The sequence below is a fragment of the Macrotis lagotis genome, chromosome X (assembly GCF_037893015.1).
Source record: "Macrotis lagotis isolate mMagLag1 chromosome X, bilby.v1.9.chrom.fasta, whole genome shotgun sequence".
NCBI lineage: Eukaryota > Metazoa > Chordata > Mammalia > Peramelemorphia > Peramelidae > Macrotis > Macrotis lagotis.
The window spans coordinates 403,379,927-403,406,715 of NC_133666.1; the positions used below are offsets into that span (position 1 = coordinate 403,379,927).

Below are 26,789 nucleotides of genomic sequence, written 5' to 3' on the forward strand. Positions count from 1 at the left end.
ACCTCACATACATGGCTGTTGGCATGTTGATGTCACTATCAGGAGAAGGTCCTTTCTTGAATCCTGGGGCACCCTTCTGGGGGAGCACCCCCCCGCCTGGGTTTCCAACCATCTTTCTCACCTAGCTTAGACTCTGCCTCCTCAGTTGGAGGATCTCAGGTCATGCTTGGCCCTTGGACATTCTCTCCATTTTTTAGCCCATTCCCATCCTCTCTCTTCCTGACCTTCTTAACATTAAACAATTTTTTTAGCTGAATTATCGGAGCAGGTTCTGCATCTCAGATTACAAGGAGAAAAAAAGTCTTTAAAAAGATAATGTATATTAAAAGAAATTTTCATCCTAATCCTGATTCACAGTTTTGAGATTAATCTAGAGTTCTAGTTGAACCCAGTTAAATTCAGATTTTTTTTTTTGCAAGGCAAATGGGGTTAAGTGACTTGCCCAAGGCCACACAGCTATGTAATTATTAAGTGTCTGAGGCCAGATTTGAACTCAGGTACTCCTGACTCCAGGGCCGGTGCTCTATTCACTGAGTCACCTAACTGCCCCACTAACCCAATTAAATTCAACAAATATTTCTTAAGTGTAAGTCACGTCCAAGGTTGTTTGATAGTGCATTCCATGATACCGAGAATAAAGTAGCTTCTTCCCTGAAGGAGCTTAATTCAAGAAGGGATGAAAACTTTTGTTTTTCTCTTAGTTTTATTCCACTAATAAATATAATTAGCAATAGATCAGTATAATGAAATCAAAAGTCATACAAACACAAAATGCCTTCTGTGTAAAACTTTGTGGAACAAATTGGAATAGGCATAAAATTTTAATAAGACACAGCCCTTTCCTATGTAGTTTACAATTCAGTAGGGGGACACATATATAAAGAAATGCAATGATACCTAAATGCATTAGTAAATTGTAAAACATTGCTAAATTTTCTTGGTCTCCTATACTCTAGTAGTTTCCAGATGAAACAATGAAAGAATGAAGAAAACAATATTGAGCATTTACCATATTTTGGACATTGTACCAATGCTAAGGAAACAAATTCAAATAAACAAGAGAGTTTTTTTGCCCTTAAGAAACTTAATTTGTAAGTGAGGAGGACAAGTCATGTGGGGAGCCAGAGTTGCCAAGAGGGTTGTGGCTTGTTCCTAAGTTGACTGGGAAGAAATAGTGAAAGCTGAGAGGAGATTTTAGTTATTTTGGAGATTTACTAGAAGACCCTGTTCACACTTCACTTAAACACTTCAGATCTTGTGATTTACCTGGGGATCATATGGTTTTAGGTGACTATATGTATGCAGAGATTTAAATAGGAAACATATGCAAATTAAATATAAAATATATAGGGAAGACTGCAGTAAAAATGGCAGGATGAGGAAAACATCAGGAAAAGCCCCTTTAAATGGTAAACACATCTTAGAAGAAAGAACGTTCTTGTTGTAGAGAATCACCTATATAGAGATTGACCATTGTAAGCCAGGAGGCTAGTCTGTGAGAGGGAATAATGTGAAATCAGTATGGAAGGATAGATTGGAATCAGATTGTGACTCAGTTAATTAAAAAAAAAAGATTAAACATCTACTATGAACCAGACTCTGTGATAGGCATTAGAAATATAAAGTCAAAAATGTAACAGTCCTTGCTTTCAAAAAGGTCACTATTCTATAGAGGGAGACAACATATAAAATGTATACTTACAAAGGTATACAAAATAAATATACCATAACAGGCATTAGCAATGGAAGGGATCAGGAATGACTCTCCTGTGGGAGATTGCATTTGGGTCCAGTTTTAAAATTTCTTTTTTTCATTTAAATGGTATTTTGTTTTTTCCAATTACATGAAAAGACTTTTAAACATTCATTTTTTAAAATAAAATTTAGAGTTCCAAATTTTCTCCCTCCATATCTCTCCCCACCCCATGACAGTAAACAGTATATGTATATGCAATCACTGAACGATATTTTTAATTAATTTTTCCGATTATATGTAAAGAATATTGTCAACATCCATTTTTAAAAGTTTTCTCCCTCCCACCATTTCTTTAACCCACTGTAGGATAGCTGGTAATCAAATATAGGTTATACATGTACAATTGTGTTACACATATTAGTCACACTGTGAAAAAAGAATCAAAACAAAAAAGGGAAAAGCCATGAGAAGGAAAAAGCAAAAGACAAATTTAAAAAGGTGAAAATATATGCTTTGATCTTCATTCAGATTCCCTATTGTCTTTCATCGCTGTATTGATGAGAAGAGCTAAGTCTATAATAGTTGATCATGTCAATTTTCTCCTGATTTTGCTCACTTCACTCAGCATCAGTTCATCTAAGTCTTTCTAGGTTTTTTTGAAATCTGCCTACTCATCATTTCATGTAGAGCAATAATATCCCATTATATTCATATACTACAGTTTGTTTTAACAATTTCCCAATTGATGGGCATTCCCTCAATTTCTCATTCTTTGCCACTACACCTGCTATAAATATTTTTGTACATGGGTACTTTCCTCTTTTTTTTATCATCTCTCTGAGATATAGACCTAATAGTAGTATTGCTGGACCAAAGGGTACATACAGTTTGATTGCTTTTAAGGCATTGTTCCAAATTGCTCTCCAGGATGATTGGTTCAGTTCACAACTCCAATGCTTTAATGTTCCAATTTTCCCACAGCTTCTTCAGCAAAGCATTTTTCCATATGACCATTAGCTTTAATTTCTTTATCTGAGCACTGCCTGTTCATATCCTTTGACTATCAGTGGGAAATGACTTGTAATGACTTGTATTCTTATAAATTAGACCAAATTCTCTATGTATTTGAGAAATGAGACCATTATCAGAAACATTGACTGTGAAAAATGTTTCCTGGTTTTCTGCATTCTTTCTACTCTTGGTGGCTTTGATTCTGGTTGTGCAAAACCTTTTTAATGGAATCAAAATTATCCATTTTGCATTTCATTATGTTCTTTTTCTTATATGGTGATATCTCTAATATTCTCAAAGAGATCTCTTTTCTTTCCCATTCCATTGTTTTCTATTTCTTTGCATTGCTCATTTAAGAAAACTTTCTTATTTCTTCTTGTTTTTCTCTGGAATTCTGCATTCATTTGGATTGGGACAACTAAGTGTCATAGTGTCATAGTGGATACAGTGCTTATCCTTGAGACAGGAGGACTCATTTTCCTAAGTTTAAATCTGGCCTCAGACACGTAGTAGCTGTGTAACTGTAAACAAGTCACTCAACTCTGTTTGCCTCAGTTTCCTCAAGAAGAAAAAAAATGGCAAACTATTCCAGCATCTGCCAAGAAAATCCCAAATGGCTTACAAAGAGTTGGACACTACTGAAATGACTGAAACAACAAAAATATCTTTATCTTTTTCTTTCTTTTCTGTGCTATTTCTAAAGTCTCATCAGACAGCCATTTTGTTTTCTTGCTCTTCCTTTTCTTTGAAATTTTTTTTGATGCTTCCTCTTGTACAATATTGCTAACCTCTGTCTACCAAATATATTCCTTTAAATCTATTCTTCAACTCTACTTCATAGTTGTAAGGAATATTATTTAATTCTGATGGTTTTCTCTACTGTTTTCATTTTAAATCTGATTTTTGCAAGATCTGATCCAGGTCTTGTTTTAACTAACAATAATAGAGTTCCTCTACCTTTAACTGTTTACTGTATTGATATCTGGTGATGTCAATATGTAGAGTCACCTTTTGAGTTGAAAAGGAGTGTTTACTCTGACCAGCGAGTTATTTTGACAAAGTTCTAATTGATGTCTGCCCTCCTTCATTTTGTACTTCAAGACCATTTCAATTATCTTTTGATTTCCTACTTTAATTTTCCTACATTAGCATTTCAATCCCCTATGATGAATGTTACATCTTTCTTTGGTTCTATTTCTAGATGTTGTAGGTCTTCATAGAACTGATCAACTTTGCTTTCTTCAGCATCAGTGATTGGAGTATATTCTGATATTGAATAATTTTCCTTGGATTCAGATGGATGTAATTCAGTCACAGTTTTGACACGATACCCTAGGATTGCTTTTTTCATTTTTTTATTGACTATGAGGGCTACTCCATCTCTTCAAGAGATTCTTACCCACAGTAGCTTATATAGTAATCATCAGAATTTAGTTCACCCAATTCCATCTCATTTGAGTTCATTGATATCCAGAACACTGATGTTTAATCTTTTATTTGGCCACATCCAAATTACCAGGTTCCTATGCAATATTGATCTTTTGGATTTTTCCTTTTAGTTACCAGATGCTTCCTTTAGGCCTTGTTCCAGTTGTTTCATTGGTATTGGAGCTCCTTGTAGTTGTCCTTTGCTCTTCTCCAGTAGAGGTCCTCCAGTGTCATCTCTTTTATCATTTTAATACTGTCCATGAGATTTTATTGGTTTGCCACATCCTTCTCCAGTGTATCACTTTGTGTCAGAACTTTCCACTGTGGCATGTCTATCTTGGGTAATCCTTCACATTTTGGTTCATAGTTTCATTGAACTATATAAGCTCCTCCCCTACAATGAAGCAGTGATATAAGGAGGGTTTTAAGTCAATACTTTGCTCCTAAGAGTAGCTTTGTTTAACTTGCTTTGATGCAGCCCACAGTTTTACTCTTCATTCTTTGTCTTCTTTCTTGTTTGTTAACCCTTTACCTAGTATTGAGTTTTTGCCTAAACTGTTGATTTATTTTCCTTTTTTTCTTTATTTAGTTATTTAATTTTTTTTGCTCAATTCTCTGCATTCATTTCTTTCCCTTCCTATAAATTTTATTCTTGGTTCATGGTCCTTATTTATTCCTTATTTTTCTTTTTGTGGTTCTTGTGATGTTTAAACGTTTGAAATATTGATTTTGAACTCTCTGAAACAATTTCTATTTTGTTATTTCCTTTATAGATTTTTCCTTTTTTAGATCAGACTTTTTTCTGCTATGCCTCACTTATAGAATGATTAATTCTAAAGGCACTGGGGACGTTAGTTTCTTCATCTTGAAAATGAGTGGGTTGGTCTGAGGTCCTTTCAGCTCCAAATCATAATCTTATGATTCTTTCTTGGCTTAAGTGCATGAAATCAACATTTAGAATTTTAATGGCAACAAAATGGTATGTTTTGGTGTAATTTTTTTTTTGCCTCTATGTTATGCTATCAACCTCCTAGATGCAAGATAACTCAGCATATAAAGTACTATGCAAAAGAGCTAATTCCTGTTTTTTGCCTAATTTTTTTTTTGGATAAAAATATCTACCCCCCCTTAAATTACTGTGTAAACAGGCTTCTGGTATACTCTTTCCATGAGATGATTTCAAGTGGAAATCATATATATATATGTATATATATATGAACATAAATATGGGATTTCATTAGTATAGGAACTTCTAGGGAAGGAAATTCCCTCTTCCAGTACTATAATGACACAAGTTGGCACCTTTGGTATCATACTATAAATTTTAGACAGGGAATTAAAAAAAATTAACTCCTCCCCCACCCTGTCCCCATTATCAAGCATTTCTTTCTTCTTTCTCTTCTCTCCCATTGAAATAAAAGAAAAACAAAACCCTTGTAGCAAATATGGTTTAACATAATAAATTCTCACATTAGTCAGACATCAAAATGTGTTTCTCATCCTGTTTATTTAGTTAGGCAGGGGTTCTTAACCTTGTTTGGGTCATGGACCCCTTGTGAAGCTAATTGACTGTATATCAGAATAGTGCTTTTAAATATATAACCAGTTATATTGAAATACAATGGTCAAATGATTAAACAACACACAGCCACAGGTTGCTAGAGCACTTAGGGGTAAAGAGGTTGAACCCCAGGTGCACAGGGGCAGTCCTTGAACTCTGCTGTTCCTGGATTTATTCACTCTGCCCTGCTGCTTTTCAATATAAATGTATTATTTATCATTCCTAATATATGCCCTCTATTTCAGGAAGGAGATTAAAAAGTACAATGCAGGGTCCTAAAACTCTACTCAACAAAGTCTTAATACTTAATCAGATTTCCCTACTCATTAAATTCCAGGGGCACCCTCTTGATTTTAGATCAAAATATAAACTCCTCCATTGCTTTTTCTTTAAAGATTTCATTTATTTTGAGTTTTACAATTTTCCCCCCAATCTTATTTCCCTCCCCCTAACCCTCCCAGAAAACATTTTGTCAGGCTTTACATTGTATCTATGTTGTACATTGATCCAAATTGAGTGTGATGAGAAAGGAATTAAAGAAGAAACATAAAGTATAAGAGATAAAAAGATCAGACAATAAGATAGAAGCTTTTTTTCCTAAATCAAAATAAATAGTCCTTGAACTTTGTTCAAACTCCACAGCTCTTTATCTGGATACAGATGGTATTCTCCATTGCAGACAGCTCAAAATTGTCCCTGATTGTTGCACTGATGGAATGAGTGAGTCCATCAAGTTCTAACATCACCCCCCATGTTGCTGTTAGGCTATACAGTGTTTTTTTGGTTCTGCTCATCTCACTCAGCATCAGTTCATGCAAATCCCTCCAGGCTTCCCTGAATTCCCATCCCTCCTGGTTTCTAATAGAACAATAGTGTTCCATCACATACATATACCACAGTTTGCTAAACCATTCCCCAATTTAAGGACATTTACTTGATTTCCAATCCTTTGCCACCACAAACGGGGCTGCTATGAATATTTTTGTACAAGTGGTGTTTTTACCCTTTTTCATCATCTCTTCAGGACCCAGTAGTGCTATTGCTGGATGAAAGGGTATGCACATTTTTGTTGCCCTTTGGGCATAGTTCCAAATAGCTCTCCAGAAAGGTTGGATGAGTTCACAGCTCCACCAACAATATAAATAGTGTCCCAGATTTCCCACAACCCTTCCAACAATGATGTTATCCTTTCTTTTCATATTGACCAGTCTGAGAGGTGTGAGGTGGTACCTTAGAGAAGCTTTAATTTGCATTTCTCTAATAAGTAATGATTTCAAGCAATTTTTCATATGACTGGATTGCTTTGATCTCCTCATCTGTAAATTGCTTTTGCATATCCTTTGACCATTTGTCAACTGGGGAATGGCTATTTTTTTAAAATATGACTCAGGTCTCTGTATATTTCAGAAATGAGTCCTTTGTCAGAAACACTAGTTGTCAAGATTGTTTCCCAGTTTACTACATTTCTTTTGACCTTGGTTGCAGCGGTTTTATCTGTGCAAAAGCTTTTTAACTTAATGTAATTGAAATCATCTAGTTTGTTTTTAGTGATGTTCTTCATCTCTTCCTTAGTCGTAAACTGCTCCCCTTTCCATAGACCTGACAGGTAAACTAGTCCTTCATCTTCTAATTTGCTCATAGTATTGTTTTTTATGTCTAAATCCTGTATCTATTTGGGTCTTATCTGGGAATAGGGTGTGAGGCATTGGTCTAATCTAAGTTTCTTCCATACTAACTTCCAATTTTCCCAGCAGTTTTTATCAAAGAGAGAGTTTTTATCCCAATAGCTGGACTCTTTAGGTTTATCAAACAGCAGTTTACTATAATCATTTTTTGCTATTGCACCTAGTCTATTCCACTGGTCCACCACTCTATTTCTTAGCCAATACCAGACAGTTTTGATGACTGATGCTTTATAATATAATTTTAGATTGGGTAGGGCTAAGCCCCCTTCTTTTACACTTTTTCTCATTAAATCCCTGGAAATTCTTATTTCTCCATATGAAATTACTTACAACTTTTTCTAACATTAAAGTAATTTTTTTGGAATTTTGATTGGTAGGGCACTAAACAGGTAGTTTAGTTTTGGTAGAACTGTCATTTTTATTATATTAGCCCTATCTATCCATGAGCAGTTGATGTTTGCCCAGTTATTTAAATCTGATTTAATTTGTGTGAGAAGTGTTTTATAATTGTTTTCAAAAAGTTTATGAGTCTGCCTTGGCAAATAGACTCCCAGGTATTTTATATTGTCTGAGGTTACTTTGAATGGGATTTCTCTTTCTAACTCTTTCTGCTGTATCTTGCTAGTCATATATAGAAAAGTTGAGGATTTATGAGGGTTTATTTTATATCTTACAACTTTGCTAAAATTGCTAATTGTTTCCAGTAGTTTTTTGGATGATTTCTTGGGATTTTCTAGGTATACCATCATGTCATCTGCAAAGAGTAAGAGTTTTGTCTCTTCCTTCCCAATTTTAATTCCTTCAATTTCTTTTTCTTCTCTAATTGCTGAAGCTAACATTTCTAATATGATATTGAATAGGAATGGTGATAATGGACATCCTTGTTTCACCCCTGATCTTATTGGGAATGCCTCTGGCCTCTCCCCATTGAATATAATGCTTGTTGATGATTTCAGATAGATGCTGCTAAACACTCTCTAGTGTTTTTAGTAGGAATGGGTGCTGTATTTTATCAAAATCTTTTCCGGTATCTATTGATATGATCATAAAATTTCTCATAGATTTGTTGTTGATATAAATGATTATACTAACAGTTTTTCTAATATTAAACCAACCCTGCATTCCTGGGATAAATCCCATTTGATCATAATGTATTGTCCCAATGATATAACTTGCTGTAGTCGTTTTGCTAAGAATTTATTTAAGATTTTTGCATCTATATTCATCAGGGAGATAGGTCTATAATTTTCTTTCTCTGTTTTAACTCTTCTTGGTTTAGGTATTAGCACCATATTGGTTTCATAGAAAGAGTTAGGCAGAGTTCCATCTTGCCCTATTTTTCCAAAGAGTTTATATAGAATTGGCACCAATTGTTCCTTAGATGTTTGCTAGAATTCATTTGTGAATCCATCAGACCCTGGAGATATTTTCTTAGGGAGTTCAATGATGGCTTGTTGAATTTTCTTTTCTGAGATAGGTTTGTTTAGATATTTAATCTCCTCATCATTTAACCTGAACAACTTACATTTTTGTAATTATTCATCCATTTCACTTAGATTGTCAAATTTATTGGCATAGACTTGGGCAAAATAATTTCAAATTATTACTTTAATTTCCTCCTCATTGGTGGTGAGTTTACCTTTTTTTCATTTATGATACTAGCAATTTGGTTTTCTTCCTTTTTTTAATCAAATTAACCAAAGGTTTATCAATTTTATTGATTTTTTTCATAAAACCAACTCTTGGTTTTATTTATTAATTCAGTAGTTTTTCTTTCAATTTTATTAATTTCTCCTTTAATTTTTTAGAATAAATTGCTATTTAATTGGGGATTTTTAATTTGTTCTTTCTCTATTTTTTTAGTTGCATATTTAGTTCATTGATTTCCTCTTTCTCTAATTTATTCATGTAAACATTTAAAGTTAATAATAATATTTCCCTTGACAGCAGCTTTGAGTGAATCCCATAAGTTTTGGTGTTTTGTTTCATTATTGTCATTATCTAGGATAAAATGATTAATTTTTTCTACAGTTTGTTTTTGGATCCACTCATTTTTTTTTAGGTTTTTGCTAGGCAGTGGGGTTAAGTGGCTTGCCCAAGGCCACACAGCTAGGTAATTATTAAGTGTCTGAGACCAGATTTGAACCCAGGTACTCCTGATTCCAAGGCCGGTGCTTTATCCACTATGCCAATTAGCTGCCCCCACTCATTCTTTAAAATGAGGTTATTCAGTTTCCAATTGGTTCTGGGTTTATATCTCCCTGGCCCAATATTGCATATGACTTTTATTGCATTGTGATCTGAGAAAGATGTATTCACTATTTTTGCCTTTCTGCAGTTGATCATTAAGTTTTTATGTCCTAGTACATGGTCAATTTTTGTATAAGTGCCATGTACTGCAGAGAAAAAGGTATATTCCTTTCTCTCCACATTCAATTTCCTCCATAAGTCTACCATATCTAGTTTTTCTAACAATCTATTTACCTCTTTAATTTCTTTCTTGTTTCTTTTATGATTTGATTTATCTAGATTTGAGAGTGGTATGTTGAGGTCCCCCACTAATAGAGTTTTGTTGTCTATGTTTTCCTGTCATTCTTTCAACTTCTCTAAGATTTTGGATGCTATCCCATTGGGTGCATATATATTCAGTATTAAAATCACTTTATTGTCTATGGTACTTTTAGGAGAATATAGTTTCCTTCCTTATCTCTTTTAAATGCTAAATTTTTGCAGCTGCTTTATCTGAGATAAGGATTGCTGCTCCTGCTTTTTTCACTTCAGCTGAAGCAAAATATATTTTGCTCCAACCTTTTACCTTTACTCTATATGTATCTCTCTGCTTCAAATGAGTTTCTTGTAAGCAGCATATTGTAGGATTCTGGTTTTTAATCCATTCTGCTATTTGCTTATATTTTAAGGGAGAGTTCATCCCATTCACATTTAAAGTTATAATTACTAATTCTTTATTGCCCTCCATGCTGTCTTCCCTCTCTTTGTATTTCCCTCTTTCCTCCTCTTTATCCATATTTCCCAGTATTTTTTTCTGATTATCACCCTCCTTCAGTGTGTTTGCCCTCCTATATCCATCCCATCCCCTTTCTTTCCCCTTTCCCTTTTTTCTTTTCCCTTCCCTTCCTTTTGTTAATTCCCCCTCCCCCCTTTCTCCATCCCTCCTCCCCTTTCCCCCTTTTAATACTTGAAAGTTTAGATTTTTTTAAGTTAACTGAGCATGTGTGTAAATTGACTTTAAGCCAAGTCTGATGAGAAGAAGATTCAGGTGTTTCTCATCTCCTCCCTTCTTCCTCTCTATTACCATAGGTATTTTGTACCTCTTTGTATAATGAGATTTACTACATTCAATCCCCTCCCTCCTCCCATTTCCTTCCTGTTCCCCTTTCTAAGGAGGAAGTGTTTTTAAAATCATTCTATCTGAGTCATAGAAAATTCTGAATATCTGTCACTTCTAGCTAAATACATTCTATCTAATAGAGTTACAATTCTTGAGAGTTATTAGAGTCTTTCTCCCAAGTGCGGTTATAGCCAGTTTTATCCCATTTTACAGCTTTCTCATGGATAGGTCATGAATGTCCATCACTTCTGGCTAGGTATATTCTCTCTGTTAGAGTTACAATTCTCAAGAGTTATGAGAATCTTTTTCCCCATGCTGTGATATAGCCAGTTTCAACCTATTGGATAGCAGTTTTTTTTTCCTTTACCCTCCTCCCTGGTTTTTTTTTATCTTTTCATATGTCTCTTGAACCTCCTGTTTGATGTCCAGATTTTCCATTTAGTTCTGGTCTTTTCATCAGGAATTTTTGGAATTCTTCCATTTGTCCATCATTTCCCCTGAAAAAGAAGGCTCAGCTTTGCAGGTTAGTGGATTCCTGGCTGCATTCCAAGCTCCCTTGGTCTTTGGAATATCTCATTTCAGGCCCTTGGATCCCTTAATGTTGATGCAGCCAGGTCCTGCGTAATCCTTACTGTGCCTCCTTGATATTTAAATTGTTTCTTTCTGGCTGCTTGCAGAATTTTCTCTTTTATCTGATAGTTCTGGAATTTGGTCACAACATTCCTTGGTGTTTTCATTTTAGGATCTCTTTCTGGAGGGGATCGATGTATTCTTTCAATGACTACTTAGCCCTCTGGTTCTGTGATATCAGGGCAATTTTCCATCACTAGATCCTGTAATATTAAGTCCAGCCTTTTTTTTTTTTTTCTCTTCAATGTTTTCGGGAAGTCCAATAATTCTCAGGTTGCCCCTCCTTGACCTATTCTCGAGGTCAGTGGTTTTGCTGATGAGGTATTTTACATTTTCTTCTATTTCTTCTATTTTTGTTATTTTGTTTAACAGGCTCTTGCTGTCTCATGAAGTCATTAGTTTCCATAGAGTCCATTCTTTTTTTTTTTTTTTTAGGGAGGAGTTTTCTTCATTTACCTTTTACAACTCCATTTCTAATTGGTCAATTCTACTTTTCAAAGAGCTTTCCATTTGATCAATTGAGGTTTTGAGAGAATTATTTTCTTTTTGCATTTGCCCAATTGTGGATCTGAGAGAATTAATCTCATTTTGTATTTGTCCAGTTGATGATCTGAGAAATTTGTTCTCAATTTGTATTTGTCCAATTGAGGATCTGAGAGATTTAGTCTCATTTTGTGTTTGACCAATTGTATTTTCCAGTGTTTTGTTTTCTTGTTGCAAGGTGTTAATTGACTCTCCCAAATTTTCCAATTGATTTTTAAACTCCTTCCTGGTTTCTTCAAGGAAGTCTTTCTATGCTGGAGACCAGATTATATTCTCCTCAGTGGTTCTAGGTCTCTCTGAGTTAGGGTCTTTTTCTTCCAAGAAGTTTTCTATGGATCCACCTTTCTGCTGACCTTTCTTCATTTTGCTAAGACCTTGAGTTGGGGAGGGGCTGGTTCACAGGGGTTTGGGATTGCTAGAAGCTTTACTCACTAAGTACAATTTCTCTGGCTGGCCAGTAGGAGGTGCTGGTTGCTTTCTCTGGAGTGTCTGTGACCTTGATTTGAGGGAGCGGTTAAAGCTCTTAAATGCTTTTGTCTTCAATCACTGGGGGGCTCTAGCCTGGGGTGAGGTCATCCCTCTCCCTTTTGTCAGCTGGGCTGGCTCTTCTGCTCATACACCTGTGCCTGAGGCAGCAGTATTCTGCTATTGTTTTTTTCCTGGAAGAGGCCTCAGACCTGAGGAGCCCAGGGATGGTGTCCTCAGTTCTCCTGCAGCAGAACTCTCCCCCCAGCCCTGTCGGTAAGCTCCAGAGGATCAGCACCAACACCAGTACCTCTGCTTCCTAGTAGATCCCAGCCGTGGTGGTCTAGCCCCAGTGCTGATCAAGCAGGTCTGGCACTCGGGCCCTCAGTCTCCCAGGGCTCCAATCCAGTCCCTAATCAGGCTCATCCGCAGCTGATCCTGCCTCTGCTCCTGCACTCTGCTCCCGGACTCACCCACAGGTGCGGAAGACAAATCCTGAGGTACATGTTCTTTCTCCTGGCTTTTCTTTCTGGGTTTGTGGGCCAGATTTCTGTTAAGAGGTTTGTTTCATATCATAGATAGGGGAAGATCAGGAGACTTTAGAACTGTGCCTGTTTTCTCTCTGCCATCTTTGCCAGAAGTCCACTCTCTGTTGCTTTTTAAAGCTCCTTACACTTTGGCTGTGACATATCTTTCCTCAGTCTTTAGGCTTATTCTCTTCCTGCATTCTTTTGTCCTATCCACTTGGTCTTTATGTTCCTCATATAAGATTCTTTTTCTCTTCTCTTTTTACCTTTGCCCTGGCTGTTCCCTTTATTTAGAACACATTCTTTTTTCACCTCCCCCTCATACAATCTCTCTTATTCCAAATATCAGTCGCAAAAAACACCTTTTTTGGATAGAAAATTCCTTTTATTTCCAATGAATAGGGCCACTTGAATGTGTTTCCATATTGGCTTCAGTTAGGGGAGCAAAATCACCTTATACATCAGGGATTCTTATCCTTTTTGTGTTTCATGGACTCCTTTAGCAGTATATGGCGAAGCTAGTTCATCTCAGAATATTTTTAAGTTCTTAAAATAAAATATGTAAACTTATAAAAGGAAATAAATTATATTGAAATATAGTTATCACAATGTGGAATAAAAATAAACAACAAACCATACCAAAACCCTAGTTTACAAATTTCAGGTTAAGAAACCTCTATGCTACATTGATATGATTTTAGGGTTGCTTGATCATTTTTAATTGATGCAATGGCTATCAGTGCTTCAGTATTAAGTTTTCCTTAACTATAGGCAAAAAAATTCTTTTGGGTAGATATATTCAAATAAATCATTAAGCACAGCCCTAACATTTATTTTTGTAATGTGAATAATTATTTCCTAATTTATCTGTTTTGTAAGTATGGATTTTTGTTTTTATGCTTTATTAAAAAGTGATTTGCCTTTATGTCCTGTACATACTCTGCTGCATTCTGCTTTCATAACCAGAACTGAATTCTAAAACCAAAATATTCAAATGAATTAATGCTGTTTCTCAAAAGTAGATAGTTAAAAGGAATAAAAATGAACATAATTATTTTTAAGAGAGAAAGTAAATGAGATTAAGTAGCATTTATCCTTGTAATATTTTCATATGCTATGCATATTTTTCTATAAAAGGTAAATATTTAGCATAACAGTATTGTGACTGTTACATAGTAGTTCTAGGAATGGAATTATGATATAAGATTGGGGAATATTCTGATAAATTCTAATTTTTTTCTTTTTAAAAACTCTTATTTCCCTTTTAATGAGTAATATTCATATAACTTTTACCATCTGACCTAGTCAGCCATTTAATTAACATTGTAGCACTTTTGTCATTGATGGTTACTGCAGTAGGTGTACAAGCATCAAAATTTGTTTCTAGCATTGAATCAATTTATATTTTCCTTACTGATTTTCTAAAATAAAAGAATAACTTAACACATATCTGTTTTTATTGCAGTGATAGACAGTGGCAAGTTAAAATGCAGACTTCAGTAAACTTCGCTGAATCTACCCTTTCTCCTACGGTGCTATCCCCATCATTAATATCTCCAAGTTCTCTGGGTCTGCAAGACACCATGAATGGTTCAATTCCAGAGTTAGCTGTCACTTGTAATAGTCATATCATTGGTCTGTTGGATTCTGCTCCTTCTAAGAATTTACCTGGTAAGGTTGTAATTTTCTGATATAATGGTCATTATCATAATTATTTTTTTTTGCCGTTTTTTTCTTTTTTCCTTTTTTTTCCAAGGCAGTGGGGTTAAGTGACTTGCCCAAGGTCACACAGCTAGGTAATTATTAAGTGTCTGTGGCTGAATTTGAACTCGGGTCCTCCTGACTCCAGGGCTGGTGCTCTTATCCACTGCGCCACCTACCTGCCCCCATTATCATAATTTTGATCAATTCATTACATCCAACCATTTGGACTTGGAAAAGAAAGATGCTAAAGGTTTTAGAGAAATAATTGCTTAGCTTAACCTAACCACAGAAAGTTTTAAAGTGACTAATGTGCTTAAATGAAACCATTTTATTCCTTTTTACATCCTGTTTTCTATCTATTCTGAGTATTTCCTAAAAATAGAGTGAAACTGAGCAGAAAATAAGCCAAGGTATATTTTTCATTTTTTATAAATTTTTTGTATCAGTTAGAAATGATTAATGCTGCTTCCTTTTTTTTTTTTAACCTTAATGAATATACTGGCTAAGAATCATGGATAAAAAATAAATTAAGAAATTCTTGGTTGCTATAAATTCATATATATATATATATATATATGACAGAAAAATGAAGGACAAGTTATGTTAATTGAGTGTAGAAAATGAAACAGTTCTCAACATGTTAGGAAAAATTGAAAGTAAATGGAGGAGAGAAAAAAAGGTAGGAAAAGTTAATAATAGTGCAAATAGAGAAGTAAAAATGTGACATATGAGAACTAGAAAGAGATTTGGGAAGCCTAGTTCCTGGGTCTTCCCCTCTGCTAATTCCTTGAGGCCTTTTTGGATTAGATTGCTATACCTCTTCTACACTTCACGTTCTGTGATTTAGAATTATGTTAAGGAAACAATGAGGAAATAAGTATTTTATTAAGCTTCTACTTAGAAGTTAGATTATTTGACCTTTGAACCAACAAGTTTTTCCAGTTAATGTCATTTTAAATTATGTTAGATTTTATAAATAGGCTCCCCAAATATAATGCTGAGGTGAGAGAAAAGTTTTTTTGTTTTTATTTGATCGTGATTTTTTGATCGTGATTTTGTGAATGATAAATTACTTCTGTTGTATGTAATGGAAAAGGTAAAAAAAAGATTTTCTCAGTTTCATACGTTTTACTTAGTATTTTTTACAGGTGTATGATTTTGGTAAGAATAATCTGCAAAATATTTTTTAAAAATACCTTTTTTTTTCATTTTTGCAAAGTTTTATGAAGTTGTGAAGAAGATATTTCTCCACCAAAACTTCACAGATTCTTTATTTGCAGCTCCTCTCCAAGATAACATGGCAAACCCCAAAGAGAAAACTCCAATGTGTCTGGTAAATGAGTTAGCCCGTTTCAATAGAGTTCAACCCCAGTATAAGCTTCTGAATGAAAGAGGGCCTGCTCATGCCAAGGTAAGGTTACAATTTTAGATTGTGAGCCATGCCTTAAGTTATATATAAACAGGTGAATTTTTTGGTCTAGCAAGTTGCTTACTAAAATAAATCAAATTTATAATTTTAGATTTTTCTTTTTCCTTTTCTTTTGGCTTTTTTTTTAAAGGGGTAGGGCTAGAAGCATGGGGATTAAAGTCATTGTTTCTGGGTTGAAATTAATAATAAACAATTAAAGGTAGAATGAATTGAAACAGATTTTTCTTTAATTCCCACCCATCATTTTTTTTGGCCATAATACCTCAATCTTAAAAGGGCAAGTCCTTTTAGCACTTATGAGCACAGAAATATTGATTAGCCAGACTTTTCTCTCCATTCTAGATTCTATTGGAAATTGAGTCTTTCTTCTAGCAATTGTAATTTATTAACGTTATCAATGTGATTTTTATTTCACATTTTTGTTAGAGTCATCGAATTCACATTGTGATGGATATGTTAGTATTAAAACCAAATGATGTATTATCTATGTGTTCATTTTTAATATTTTTTCCAACGAAACAGTTTGACATGTATAATTTATTCTTATAATATATACCCACAATAGTATCATATATTTGCATTTAAAATTCCTACTACCTTAGTGAAATTACAAATTTTAAAAATATAAATGTTAAGCTGTATTAATTTTATGTTATCATTTGGGGTTAATCATCTGCTCTTGGAAATTTGAGATTATGATAGCATAGTTACATTTGAAGATTAACCTATACAATTTTTTGGGACTTGATTATAAAGATTATGGATTATTTATTCCCTTTCATTTTCCTATGCTTTAATCATTTGTAATTTAAATCCTTATTAGCACCCCTTTCTAGTGTGATTCAGGTAGAGAAAAGAAAATAAAACTTAAATTTGTCATTTTTAAACTTGCTGTCAGTTTTTTTTTTTTTTTTTAGATTTTTGCAAGGCAGATGGGGTTAAGTGGCTTGCCCAAGGCCACACAGCTAGGTAATTATTAAGTGTCTGAGGTCAGATTTGAACTCATGTACTCCTGACTCCAGGGCCAATGCTCTATCCACTGTGCCACCTAGCCGCCCCCTTGTTATCAGTTGTTAAAGAAATTTAATGAATAAGAAGATGAAGTATGTGAAAGATTTTATTTGTTTCCACTCTTTCCCCATTTAGTCTAAATATATTGATAATTGCAGCAACAGGTAAGAAAAAACTACTAATTGATTAATGGAAAAATAGGACAATATCTTTTCATACTATAATGATTATAATTTTGTCATTGCCACTTATTAGCCTTATGGCCTTGGCAAATCAGTACTTCTCTGACCCTACTTTTTTTTTTAATGGCCACACAGCCAGGTAATTATTAAGTGTCTGAGGCGGGATTTGAGCTCAGGTACTCCTGACTCCAGGGCTGATGGTGCTCTATCCACTGTGCCACCTAGCCATCCCAATATACCTATATTTGTTCATGAATCTTTAAAGGGAAATCATTTTTACAAAAAAATATCTGGATCAGATTTACAGTGTTATGTACTCTCTTAAGTGTGTTTAAGAGCAAATTAATAAGCAATAAAAATGTTATTTGCAGCTCATATTTTTTCTAATAATTTATTCATTATCCAGTATGGTGTTTAGCTACCATGAATAATAGAATTTAAAGAAGAATTACTATTTTTGATTTCTTAATTTTTGCACTTTTCATTATTTTCTATTTATTTTGGTAGCTTACTCTACCATTCTAATAATATCCTGTTATTGTTTTATATTATGTAGTTCCTAATTCAATGTGATTATTATCATTAAATCTGGAGTCCCAGTATATCCTTAGAAATCAGATGAGAAAACTAAGGCTTAGAAAGGAAAAGTAATGAATATGTCCAAGATTAAGAAACAATATTAAGACTTGCTTGAAGTTCATTTGAATCCTAGATCTGTTTTTTAGTGTACTAGACTGCCTCAATTTTAGACTTTTAAATTGATATTTTGGTAGTGGGACTTTAGGGATTTTAAGTTTTCTAAGTAATAAATCCTGAGTATACTTTTTAGTGTTTCTTGTCCCAACTGTTGTTGTACGTTAAAGTTGAAAACAGATTCTTTTTTTCTTCCATTTTTGTAGTCTTCACTCTACCAAAAAAGAGCATTTCTATATCTAAAATAAAAGAGGAAAAATGATTGTTTATGAAACTGTGAGTCTTATATGTAGCTAGATTTTTAAAAATTTATTTTTTTATTTTAAAGATTTTATTTATTTTGAGTGTTACAATTCCCCCCCTAATCTTACTTCCTTCCCTCCACAGAAAGCAATTTGCCAGTCTTTACATTGTTTCCATGCTATACATTGATCCAAATTGAATGTGATGAAAGAGAAATCTTATCCTTAAGGAAGAAACATAAAGTATAAGAGATAGCAAGATCAGACAATATGATATCAATTTTCTTTTTCTAAATTAAAGGTAGTAGTCCTTGGTCTTTGTTCAATCTCCACATTTCTTTCTCTGTATACAGATGGTATTCTCCATTGCAGACAGCCCAAAATTGTTCCTGATTGTTGCACTGATGGAATGAACAAGTCCATCAAGGGTGATCATCACCCCCATGTTGCTGTTAGGGTGTACAATGTTTTTCTGAGTCTGCTCATCTCGCTCAGCATCAGTTCATGCAAATCCCTCCAGGCTTCCCTGAACTCCCATCCCTCCTGGTTTCTAATAGAACAATAGTGTTCCATGACATACATATACCAGTTTGCTAAGCCATTCCGCAACTGAAGGACATTTACTTGATTTCCAATTCTTTGCCACCACAAACAAAGGCTGCTATGAATATTTTTGTACAAGATTTTACCCTTTTTCATCATCTCTTCAGGGTATAGACCCAGTAATGGTATTGCTGGATCAAGATTTTAAAAATTTCTAATAAATTCCATATTACTTTCCAAGCTGTCCTGCTTTTTTCTCTATTTTCTTTTCTAGCTCCTTCTGTTCTCTTCTGTGCATTCTTTTAAATGATTCGATTAACTCCTTTCCTTCCTTTTATGTTTTTATGGAGGCAGGGCAATCCTCTCCTTGTTTGCAATCCTTCAGTGACTGGAAGAAGGATTGTATCTTTGACAGTGATAGAAAAATTGAAACTATGGGTCATTTTGTCAAAAGAATGACATACAACTATCCTGTAAAGGAATATAAGGAAAAAGATGTTTAGACAGATAGGAGAACTAGGAGAGAGTAGTGTAACAAAAACGTGGTATAGAGAAGATAGCTAGGATGAAGGGTTGGTTAGCAGTGTCCTATAGAAAGTTCAGGAAGGATGAGAGCTAAGAAAATAGTTATTGAGCTTAGCAGTTATGAAATTGTTGGTGAGGGCAACTTTATTTGAGTGGCAGTGGGACCGCCGGTTGTAAGAAGTTGAGAATTATCTTGAAAGGGATGTGAGAAAGTGGAAGTAACAAATGTAGTTGGTTTTTCCTGCAAGTTTAGCTGTAAAAGGGGAAGAGATATATAGAACAATACATTAAGGGTCTGAGGGGTCAAATGAAACGGTTTTTTTTTTTAAGTTTGGAGGAAGCCAAGGGGGAGAACAGGCATCTTTGAGAAAGTTTTAGTGGACCACCCTGGTCCTCAGATTCACTTTGAACAATATCCTTACCTCTAGCTAGATATTCCTTAGAGCAGAAGGGGCAGCTAGGTGATGCAGTGGAAGAGAGCACTGACCTGAGTGTCAGGAGGTTGGAAATTCAAATTTGGCCTCAGACACTTGTCACTTACTAGCAGTGTGACCTTGGGCAAATCTACTAACTGTGATTGTCTTGCATCCGGGTGAATTCCAGTCATCCTGATTCAATTCTGGACCCAGATGGCTCTGGAGGAGAAAAATTGAGGCTGGTGACTTAGCACAGCACCCCCTCACTCAGATCCAGTTCATGTGCTTGAAATGGCATCACTTCTTTGGTGTTGTGGTCTTCTTCAAGGATGAAGGTCAAACATCATCATCATCACCTTAGAGTAGAGGTTTCAAATAGATTGCTAAATTTGGGCCACAACACTTTGGAGTGCAACAGAAACCGGGTTAAATTATAATTGGGAAATAGTTAACAAAGTACATGAATTTATAATAAAACAGATATTAGATTTTATAATCTACTCTAAAACCCCCAAAGAGGAATTATGAACCAGAGTTTAAATTATAATTTTTCCACAGGATAAATGAATAAGGAATATTACTCAGCAAGGTAATAGACTTATGAATGGATAATATTGCTTGATTGTGTGTTTACTCAGCACCTCACCTCTCCTTCCATCCCTTAAGAACAGATGGGGTACACAAACCAAGCCACAGGTTTGTGCTTTAGGACCTCATCAAGGAATCTGCTGCCATTGTAGCCTTGGCTAGCACATGCCATCCCTACTCTTCTCTCAGAATTCTGGAGCAGCAGCAGAAGATCTCATCTCTACTCATGCAGTGAAGGATGAAGAATGGAGGGGGGAACTATGTACAGCTGAGAGGTCCCCTAGGGAGGGAATCTCAGGGTGATAGAAACTCTGCATATAATACCTATTCTACATCCCCTGAGCCCACCAGAAAAGGTGGACATAGACTCAGCTCATCTAGAGAACCAGAAACACCTGGGTTGGGAGGAAGGGCATCACTAGGCCTTAATGAAAGGGTACTGACATCAAGCTGGGACACTCCCATCCCTCCCCAAGTGACCTGAAGCAGGGACTGAGGCTTATGAAAAGCAAGTTCATCATCCTGGGAGGAGGCTAAGACCACCTGGAGGTCCAACCCAGGGGCAAACCCACTGTTAAAAAAAGAAGGAATTGGAAAGTATGTGACAGACAAAATAAGGAAAAAAATCTTGGAAGGAAGAAAATTCAATTAAAAAACCTTGAGCACAATCAACTAAATCCACAGGGCAGATAAAAAGATTAGAAGGGAAGATGAATAAGAAGATAAAAGGGTACAAATATGTTTAAATAAATATTCCACAGCATATTCAACCAGCTCCTGATGAAACACAAAACCATGTAGATTTCCAAGAGAGCTTGTGACTTCAGCAAATGTTCCCAAATGATTCGAAAAGAAAAATCAAAATCTTGAGAGAAGTTAAATGGAAACAGCAGAATTTAGAGCCTGTACAGCAAAGGTAGTAATTAGTAGAAGGGGAAAAAAATGACTATAGCATCAGTTTGCTCCAGAGAAGCAAAAGGGAGGACAACAGATTGAGAATATACAGAAGTGAAGAACTTTCTAGAAAAAGAGAAGCAAAAAATAACTTTAAAAGAAAATATGATTGCTATATAAGTAAAACACTTTGATCTTAAAGTTAGGATGTATAGAGTTAACTTAAGGATATTCTCTCCCAGAAGAAATGCAAAATCCCCAAACTCTCTACACTATAATGCAAAAAGTAAATAGAAGAAGCTGTCTAGAACTTCTAAATACATAAAACAAAAAAACAATTTTAAGAATCTACCACCAGAAAAAGTTTTCAATTAATAAACATTTACTTTTTCTCCTTCCCATCATATGTAATTTAAAATAAAAATTGTAATAAATATACCTAGTTAATCAAAATGAATTCCCATATTGTTCATAAATAAAAATATATGTCTCACTTTTCAGTGTGAACCTATTACCTTTCAGTCATCAGTCTCCTAGAATCTTGACCAACTCTTGCATTGAACAAAAATATTAAATCTTTCCAAGTTATTCTTCTTTGCAGGGTTTTTTTTGGTATAACTTATATGCATACAAACACACACACACACACACATATATATATATATACATAGATACATACATATATACACACAAATATTTGTGTGTGTGTGTGTGTGTGTGTGTGTGTGTGTGTGTGTGTGTGTGTATGTGTATTTCACCTCTATCAGGCCTATCAGGAGATGGATAGCCTTTTATCTAATGAGTCTTTTGAAAATGTGGTTGGCCATTACTCTTAGACTCTAAGTCTTTAAAAGTTGTTTGCCTTTATGATACTGCTTTTGTATAAATTGTTTTCCTGGTTTTGTTCACTTTACTCTGTGTCAGTTCATTTTAAGTCTTGCCAGTTTTCTCTGAAACCATTCCCTTCATCATTTCGTAGCATATAATATGCTATAACATTTATATTCCTCACTTAATCCTCTCTCTTTCTGATTCTATCTCCTTCTTCCCTTTCCTTTCTAATTCCTGAGTGAAATGTATCTTTGTACTGAACTCTTGTGTATTATGTTTGCATAATATATTCTTCCCTTCTTTGATCATTTCAGATCTTTGTAAGATTTAGTGTCAGCTGCTTCTCTCCCCTTCCTCTTTATTTGTTTAGACTTCTAATTGAGTACTCTGATTTTATGTGCTAATTTTCCTTAACCTTAGTTTTTCTCTTCTTCCTCTCCCCCAAGGGTATTCATCTTCCTTTCTCGTTTCATTCTTCTTTTAAGATGATTAAGATATAGAAGAGCAATTTCTAGACCTTTGTCAAAAGAGATTCATTCTTTGATTATGATAGGATGCAAGTGAAGATACATGTATCATCTCTCCATATTTAAGCATAAACATTTATCCTCATTTAATTGTTTATTCTTCTACCTTTTTGTATTTCTTAGTCCCTGTGTTTCAACTTCAAGGTGTTTTTTTTTTTTTTTGCAGTTTGGTGTTTTCATCAGGAATGAATGGACATCCTATATTTCATTAAAGATCCATTTTTCTCCCTTTAGGATTATTTAAAAATTTTCAGGGTAAATTGTTCTTGACTGAAGCCTATATCTTTTGCCTTTTGGAATATTATGTCCTCAGCTCTCCACCCCTTTATAGTGATAGGTACTATGTCATATGTGAAAATGAGTGTGGCTTCCTTAGTAGTACAATTCTTTCTTTCTTACTGTTTGCTATTTTTATTTGACTTGAAAGCTCTGAATTTGGAGTATAATATTCCTGGGAGTTTTCATTTTGAGGTTTCTTTTAGAAGGTGATCTGTGGATTCTCTGTATTTCCATTTAGTCCTCTTGTTCTAAAAGAACTAATCAATTTTCTTTTCTTTTTTAAAAAACGTTTTTCTTTTTTTTCCTTTATTTTTTTAGTTATTTAAGGCAACGGGGTTAAGTGACTTGCCAAAGGTCACACAGCTAGGCAATTATTAAGTGTCTGAGGTCAGATTTAAACTCAGGTCTTCCTCACTCCAGGGCTGTTGCTCTATCTAGTGTGCCACCTAGCTGCCCCCAGTTTTCTTTCAATATTTCCTTTGTTTTACATTTAAAAAATTATTTAAGTTAGTGGGATTAAGTGACTTGACCAAGGTCACATAGCTAGGCAATTATTAAGTGTCAGAGGTTGGATTTGAACTCAAGTCCTCCTGCCTTCAGGGCCAGTACCCTATCTACTGCACCACCTAGCTGCCCCTTCTTTCAGTGTTTCTTTTTTTTTTTTTTTAAGGTTTTTTTTTTTTTGGTAAGGCAAAGTGGTTAAGTGGCTTGCCCAAGGCCACACAACTAGCTAATTATTAAGTGTCTGAGGCCAGATTTAAACTCAGGTACACCTGACTCCAGGGCCAGTGCTCTATCCACTGCACCACTTAGCCGCCCCTCAATGTTCCTTAAAATTTGAAGTTTACATTCTTTTTTTGGTCATGGCTTTCGTATAGCCCAGTAATCGTAATTTTTTTTCTTCCCCAAATGATTTTCTAATTCAGTTGTTTTTGGTATGAGGCAACTTATATTTCCTTCTATATTTTCAGTCTTTAGACTTTGTTTTATTATTTCTCGTTTCCTCACAATCATTGGCTTATGTTGTTAATGTAATTTTTAGTTTGAGTTATTACTTGGGCAAACTGTATCTCTTATGCTAAGCTGTTTTCTTTCCTTTCCAGTGATTCTTCCATAATTCTTATTTCTTTTCTATTTTTCCCTCTAGCATTATTTCAGTGAAAAAAACATTTTTTAACTCTTGCTTCATCTTTTCCTGGTATTCTATTTAAATTTATGCTCAAGCTGTATTTTCCTTTGAGGCTGTGCTTGTAGATAGTTTTGAGTCATTTTCTTCTTTTGCTTCTATAAATCTTTAGTGTCCTTGACAACATAATAGCTTTTTTAAATGGTGGATTTCTTTTTTATTTGCGCATTATTTCAGCCTATTTTCTGACTGGATTTTGTTAGGACCAGTAGGTATAAGCAAGTATAAAGAAGTGGATGATACAGATGCTGCTGCTACTACTACTACTACTACTACTACTACTACTACTACTACTACTACTACTACTACTACTACTACTGTGAAAGGGAAACTTTATTATGAAATAGATATTCCTGAGAGGGGTAAGTATGACCCAATGGTCTGAGTACCATACTGGGCTAAGAACTTTAGATCTTGCTGGACTGGTTAGACTAAATTGTTGCTTTACATAATTCTGTGAAAATGCAGTATGGCTTTGGGTAACTTAAATTTTCAGTTTCCTTGTTTGTAAAATGAGACTATAATACCTATTCTGTTGTGACATAATAAGTAGTGATTCATTTAAGTGCTAAATATTCTATTACTGGAAGTGAGCCCCCCATGTAAACATGCTAGTTGACTTTTAGTAATTTATATTTTCAGTAATTGCCCAAACAAGATCAGTGTGCCTCAATTTGGAATTTATCTGTAGGATAGCAAAAGATTTTGTAGAACTATTAGCATCTTGGGCAACATGGCTTTCTTTTATATATATTTCTGTAAAACTTAAAATAAGGGTAGGAGAGAAGTCAATAATACTAACTCACTTTTATATCATTCTAGCTTCTAACATTATAATAAAAGCCCCTGTTACATGCAAAGCATGAGATTAAACACCACAGGAAATGCAAGGTTCTACTAAGAGTATGCCCCCTTGGAACTTTTGTGTGTGTGTGTGTTTGTGTGTCCTCTGACAGTCTGTTGATTCTTAAGTTCTTTTCAGAGTATTTATAAGTGCATAAAATAAAATGTATAGGATTATGAAGGAAAAGAATTATTGAAATACAATGGTGAGAGGATTAGGTATCAGAAAAATAACAAAGGAGTGTTGGAAACACATTAATACATACTTTACCATTTTCAAACCAAATTTTAAACAGGAGTCATCTTGTTGATTGTCTACATGTAAAGTCAATTGTTTCAATATATCAGTAATGTTTGTTGATTTTTAAAATCTTACACTTTTTTCTTTTTTCTTTTTTTCCTTCAAAAATATTTTTTGTTGCATGAAATGGTTCTCAGGTAAATAGGACAGTGTTGGAACCACTCTATTAAATTTCATATATATTTAAAAAACTGAAGTTGTATATAATAGAGATTCATGCCTTCCTAGACAATCCTCTTTTTTGTTCGGTATAGAAAGATTTAGAGATGCTAGCTAGTTATTATGTATGAAAATGCCCAATGCTTATTGATTGAATGATTAAACAGACTAAAAATAAATTATGACCAGGTCAGGGACCCAGTGGAGTAGTCAGCTGACTTGTGATAACTTCTTCCAGCTCCTTTCCATCTTCAACATGGAGTACTTTCAAATACAAAATATTCAAATTGATCTATAACCTTAAAGGAACTCCTTGCTTCTTTTTTCTTTCACTTGCCGTAATGAAGTGGTCATTTTTGGCCTTTCCTCCTCATTTGTCTCTTGCCTAACCTTAATGACTGAATGGACATTGCCTCAGTCAAACTGTGACCTGGGGAAAACCTTAGCTTTAAAAAGTCCAGGGTCTCCCACTACATCCAGGGCCATCTCCAATCTTCTTCTTTCTTCCTCCTCCTCCTCCTCCTCCTCCTCCTCCTCCTCCTCCTCCTCCTCCTCTCTTCTTCTTCAGGTTTTTGCAAGGCAAATGGGGTTAAGTGGCTTGCCCAAGGCCACACAGCTAGGTAATTATTAAGTGTGTGAGACCGAATTTGAACCCAGGTACTCCTGACTCCAGGGCTGGTGCTTTATCTGCTGCGCCACCTAGCTTCCCCCAATCTTCTTGATTCATATCTGGTCACTGGACCCAGATGACTTTGGAGGAGAAAGTGAGACTGGTGACTTTGCACAGCCCCCACCTCGCTTAAATCCAACTACCCTGCATCTCATGGCATCACCACCCTGATAGCATGTTCTTCTTTGAGAATGAAAGACAAACAACAACAGGTCTTCTGGCAGTATGCCCCACTGATTATTTTCTCTCTCCCTCAATTCCACTAACATCTTACCTATAAACTGTTTCCCCATTGTTGTCAACAATACCTAGATATCCTTTATCCTTAAGAAACTTTGACATGATTCTACTATTCCCTCTAGATAATGTCTGATATCTCTCCTCCTGTTCAAAACAAAGTCTTAGATAAAGTATTTTCTTCTTAAGTCCCTGTAATCTAGCTACTCTCTGCAAGGTCACCTATAATTTTAGTGCTAAATCCATTGACCACTTATCAGTCCTTGTCTTTTTTGATACTGTTTCAGCTTTCAGTACTGTTTATAAGCTTTCCTTTTGGATACTTTCTCCTTTGTAGATTTTATGATACTGCTTTGTCATTATTCTTTATCTCCATTTTTGCATGATTGTTTTTGGTCCCTTGAAGAGTCATCATTCTTATCTTGACTTCTGTGCTGTTATATCCTTAAGACTCTGTCCTGTCAGAGCAGGGCTGACTTAGGCTCAAGTTCAATGAGGAATGAGATGATGTCTTCATAGTCATTCAGCAGTTAATAGAAGGAGGTCTACTTAGCCATGGAAAAGAAAGACTGCTCACAAAGGATATTTTTGGACTAAGCTTGGGTAGATGGCAAGGCTATTTTAGTGCTTAGCC

The 26,789-nt window shown here is 34.9% G+C and overlaps 1 protein-coding gene across 14 annotated transcripts in view; it reads left to right on the forward strand.

Moving 5' to 3' along the window:
• STAU2 (staufen double-stranded RNA binding protein 2) overlaps window positions 1-26,789 on the forward strand; it is a 492,544-nt gene that overhangs the window by 34,366 nt on the left and 431,389 nt on the right. For 8 of the 14 annotated variants that reach the window (XM_074203665.1, XM_074203671.1, XM_074203674.1 and 5 more), the window contains 2 exons: window positions 14,361-14,566; window positions 15,880-16,010. The exons of 1 other annotated variant lie outside the window; for it this stretch is intronic. In XM_074203665.1, coding sequence (XP_074059766.1) covers window positions 14,383-14,566; window positions 15,880-16,010 — 315 coding nt within the window. In that variant the 5' untranslated portion in view covers window positions 14,361-14,382. Of the gene's footprint in view, window positions 1-12,691; window positions 12,869-14,360; window positions 14,567-15,879; window positions 16,011-24,148; window positions 24,308-26,789 lie in introns of those variants that run through there. 5 more of the 14 variants (XM_074203666.1, XM_074203669.1, XM_074203668.1 and 2 more) reach the window with 5 other exon arrangements.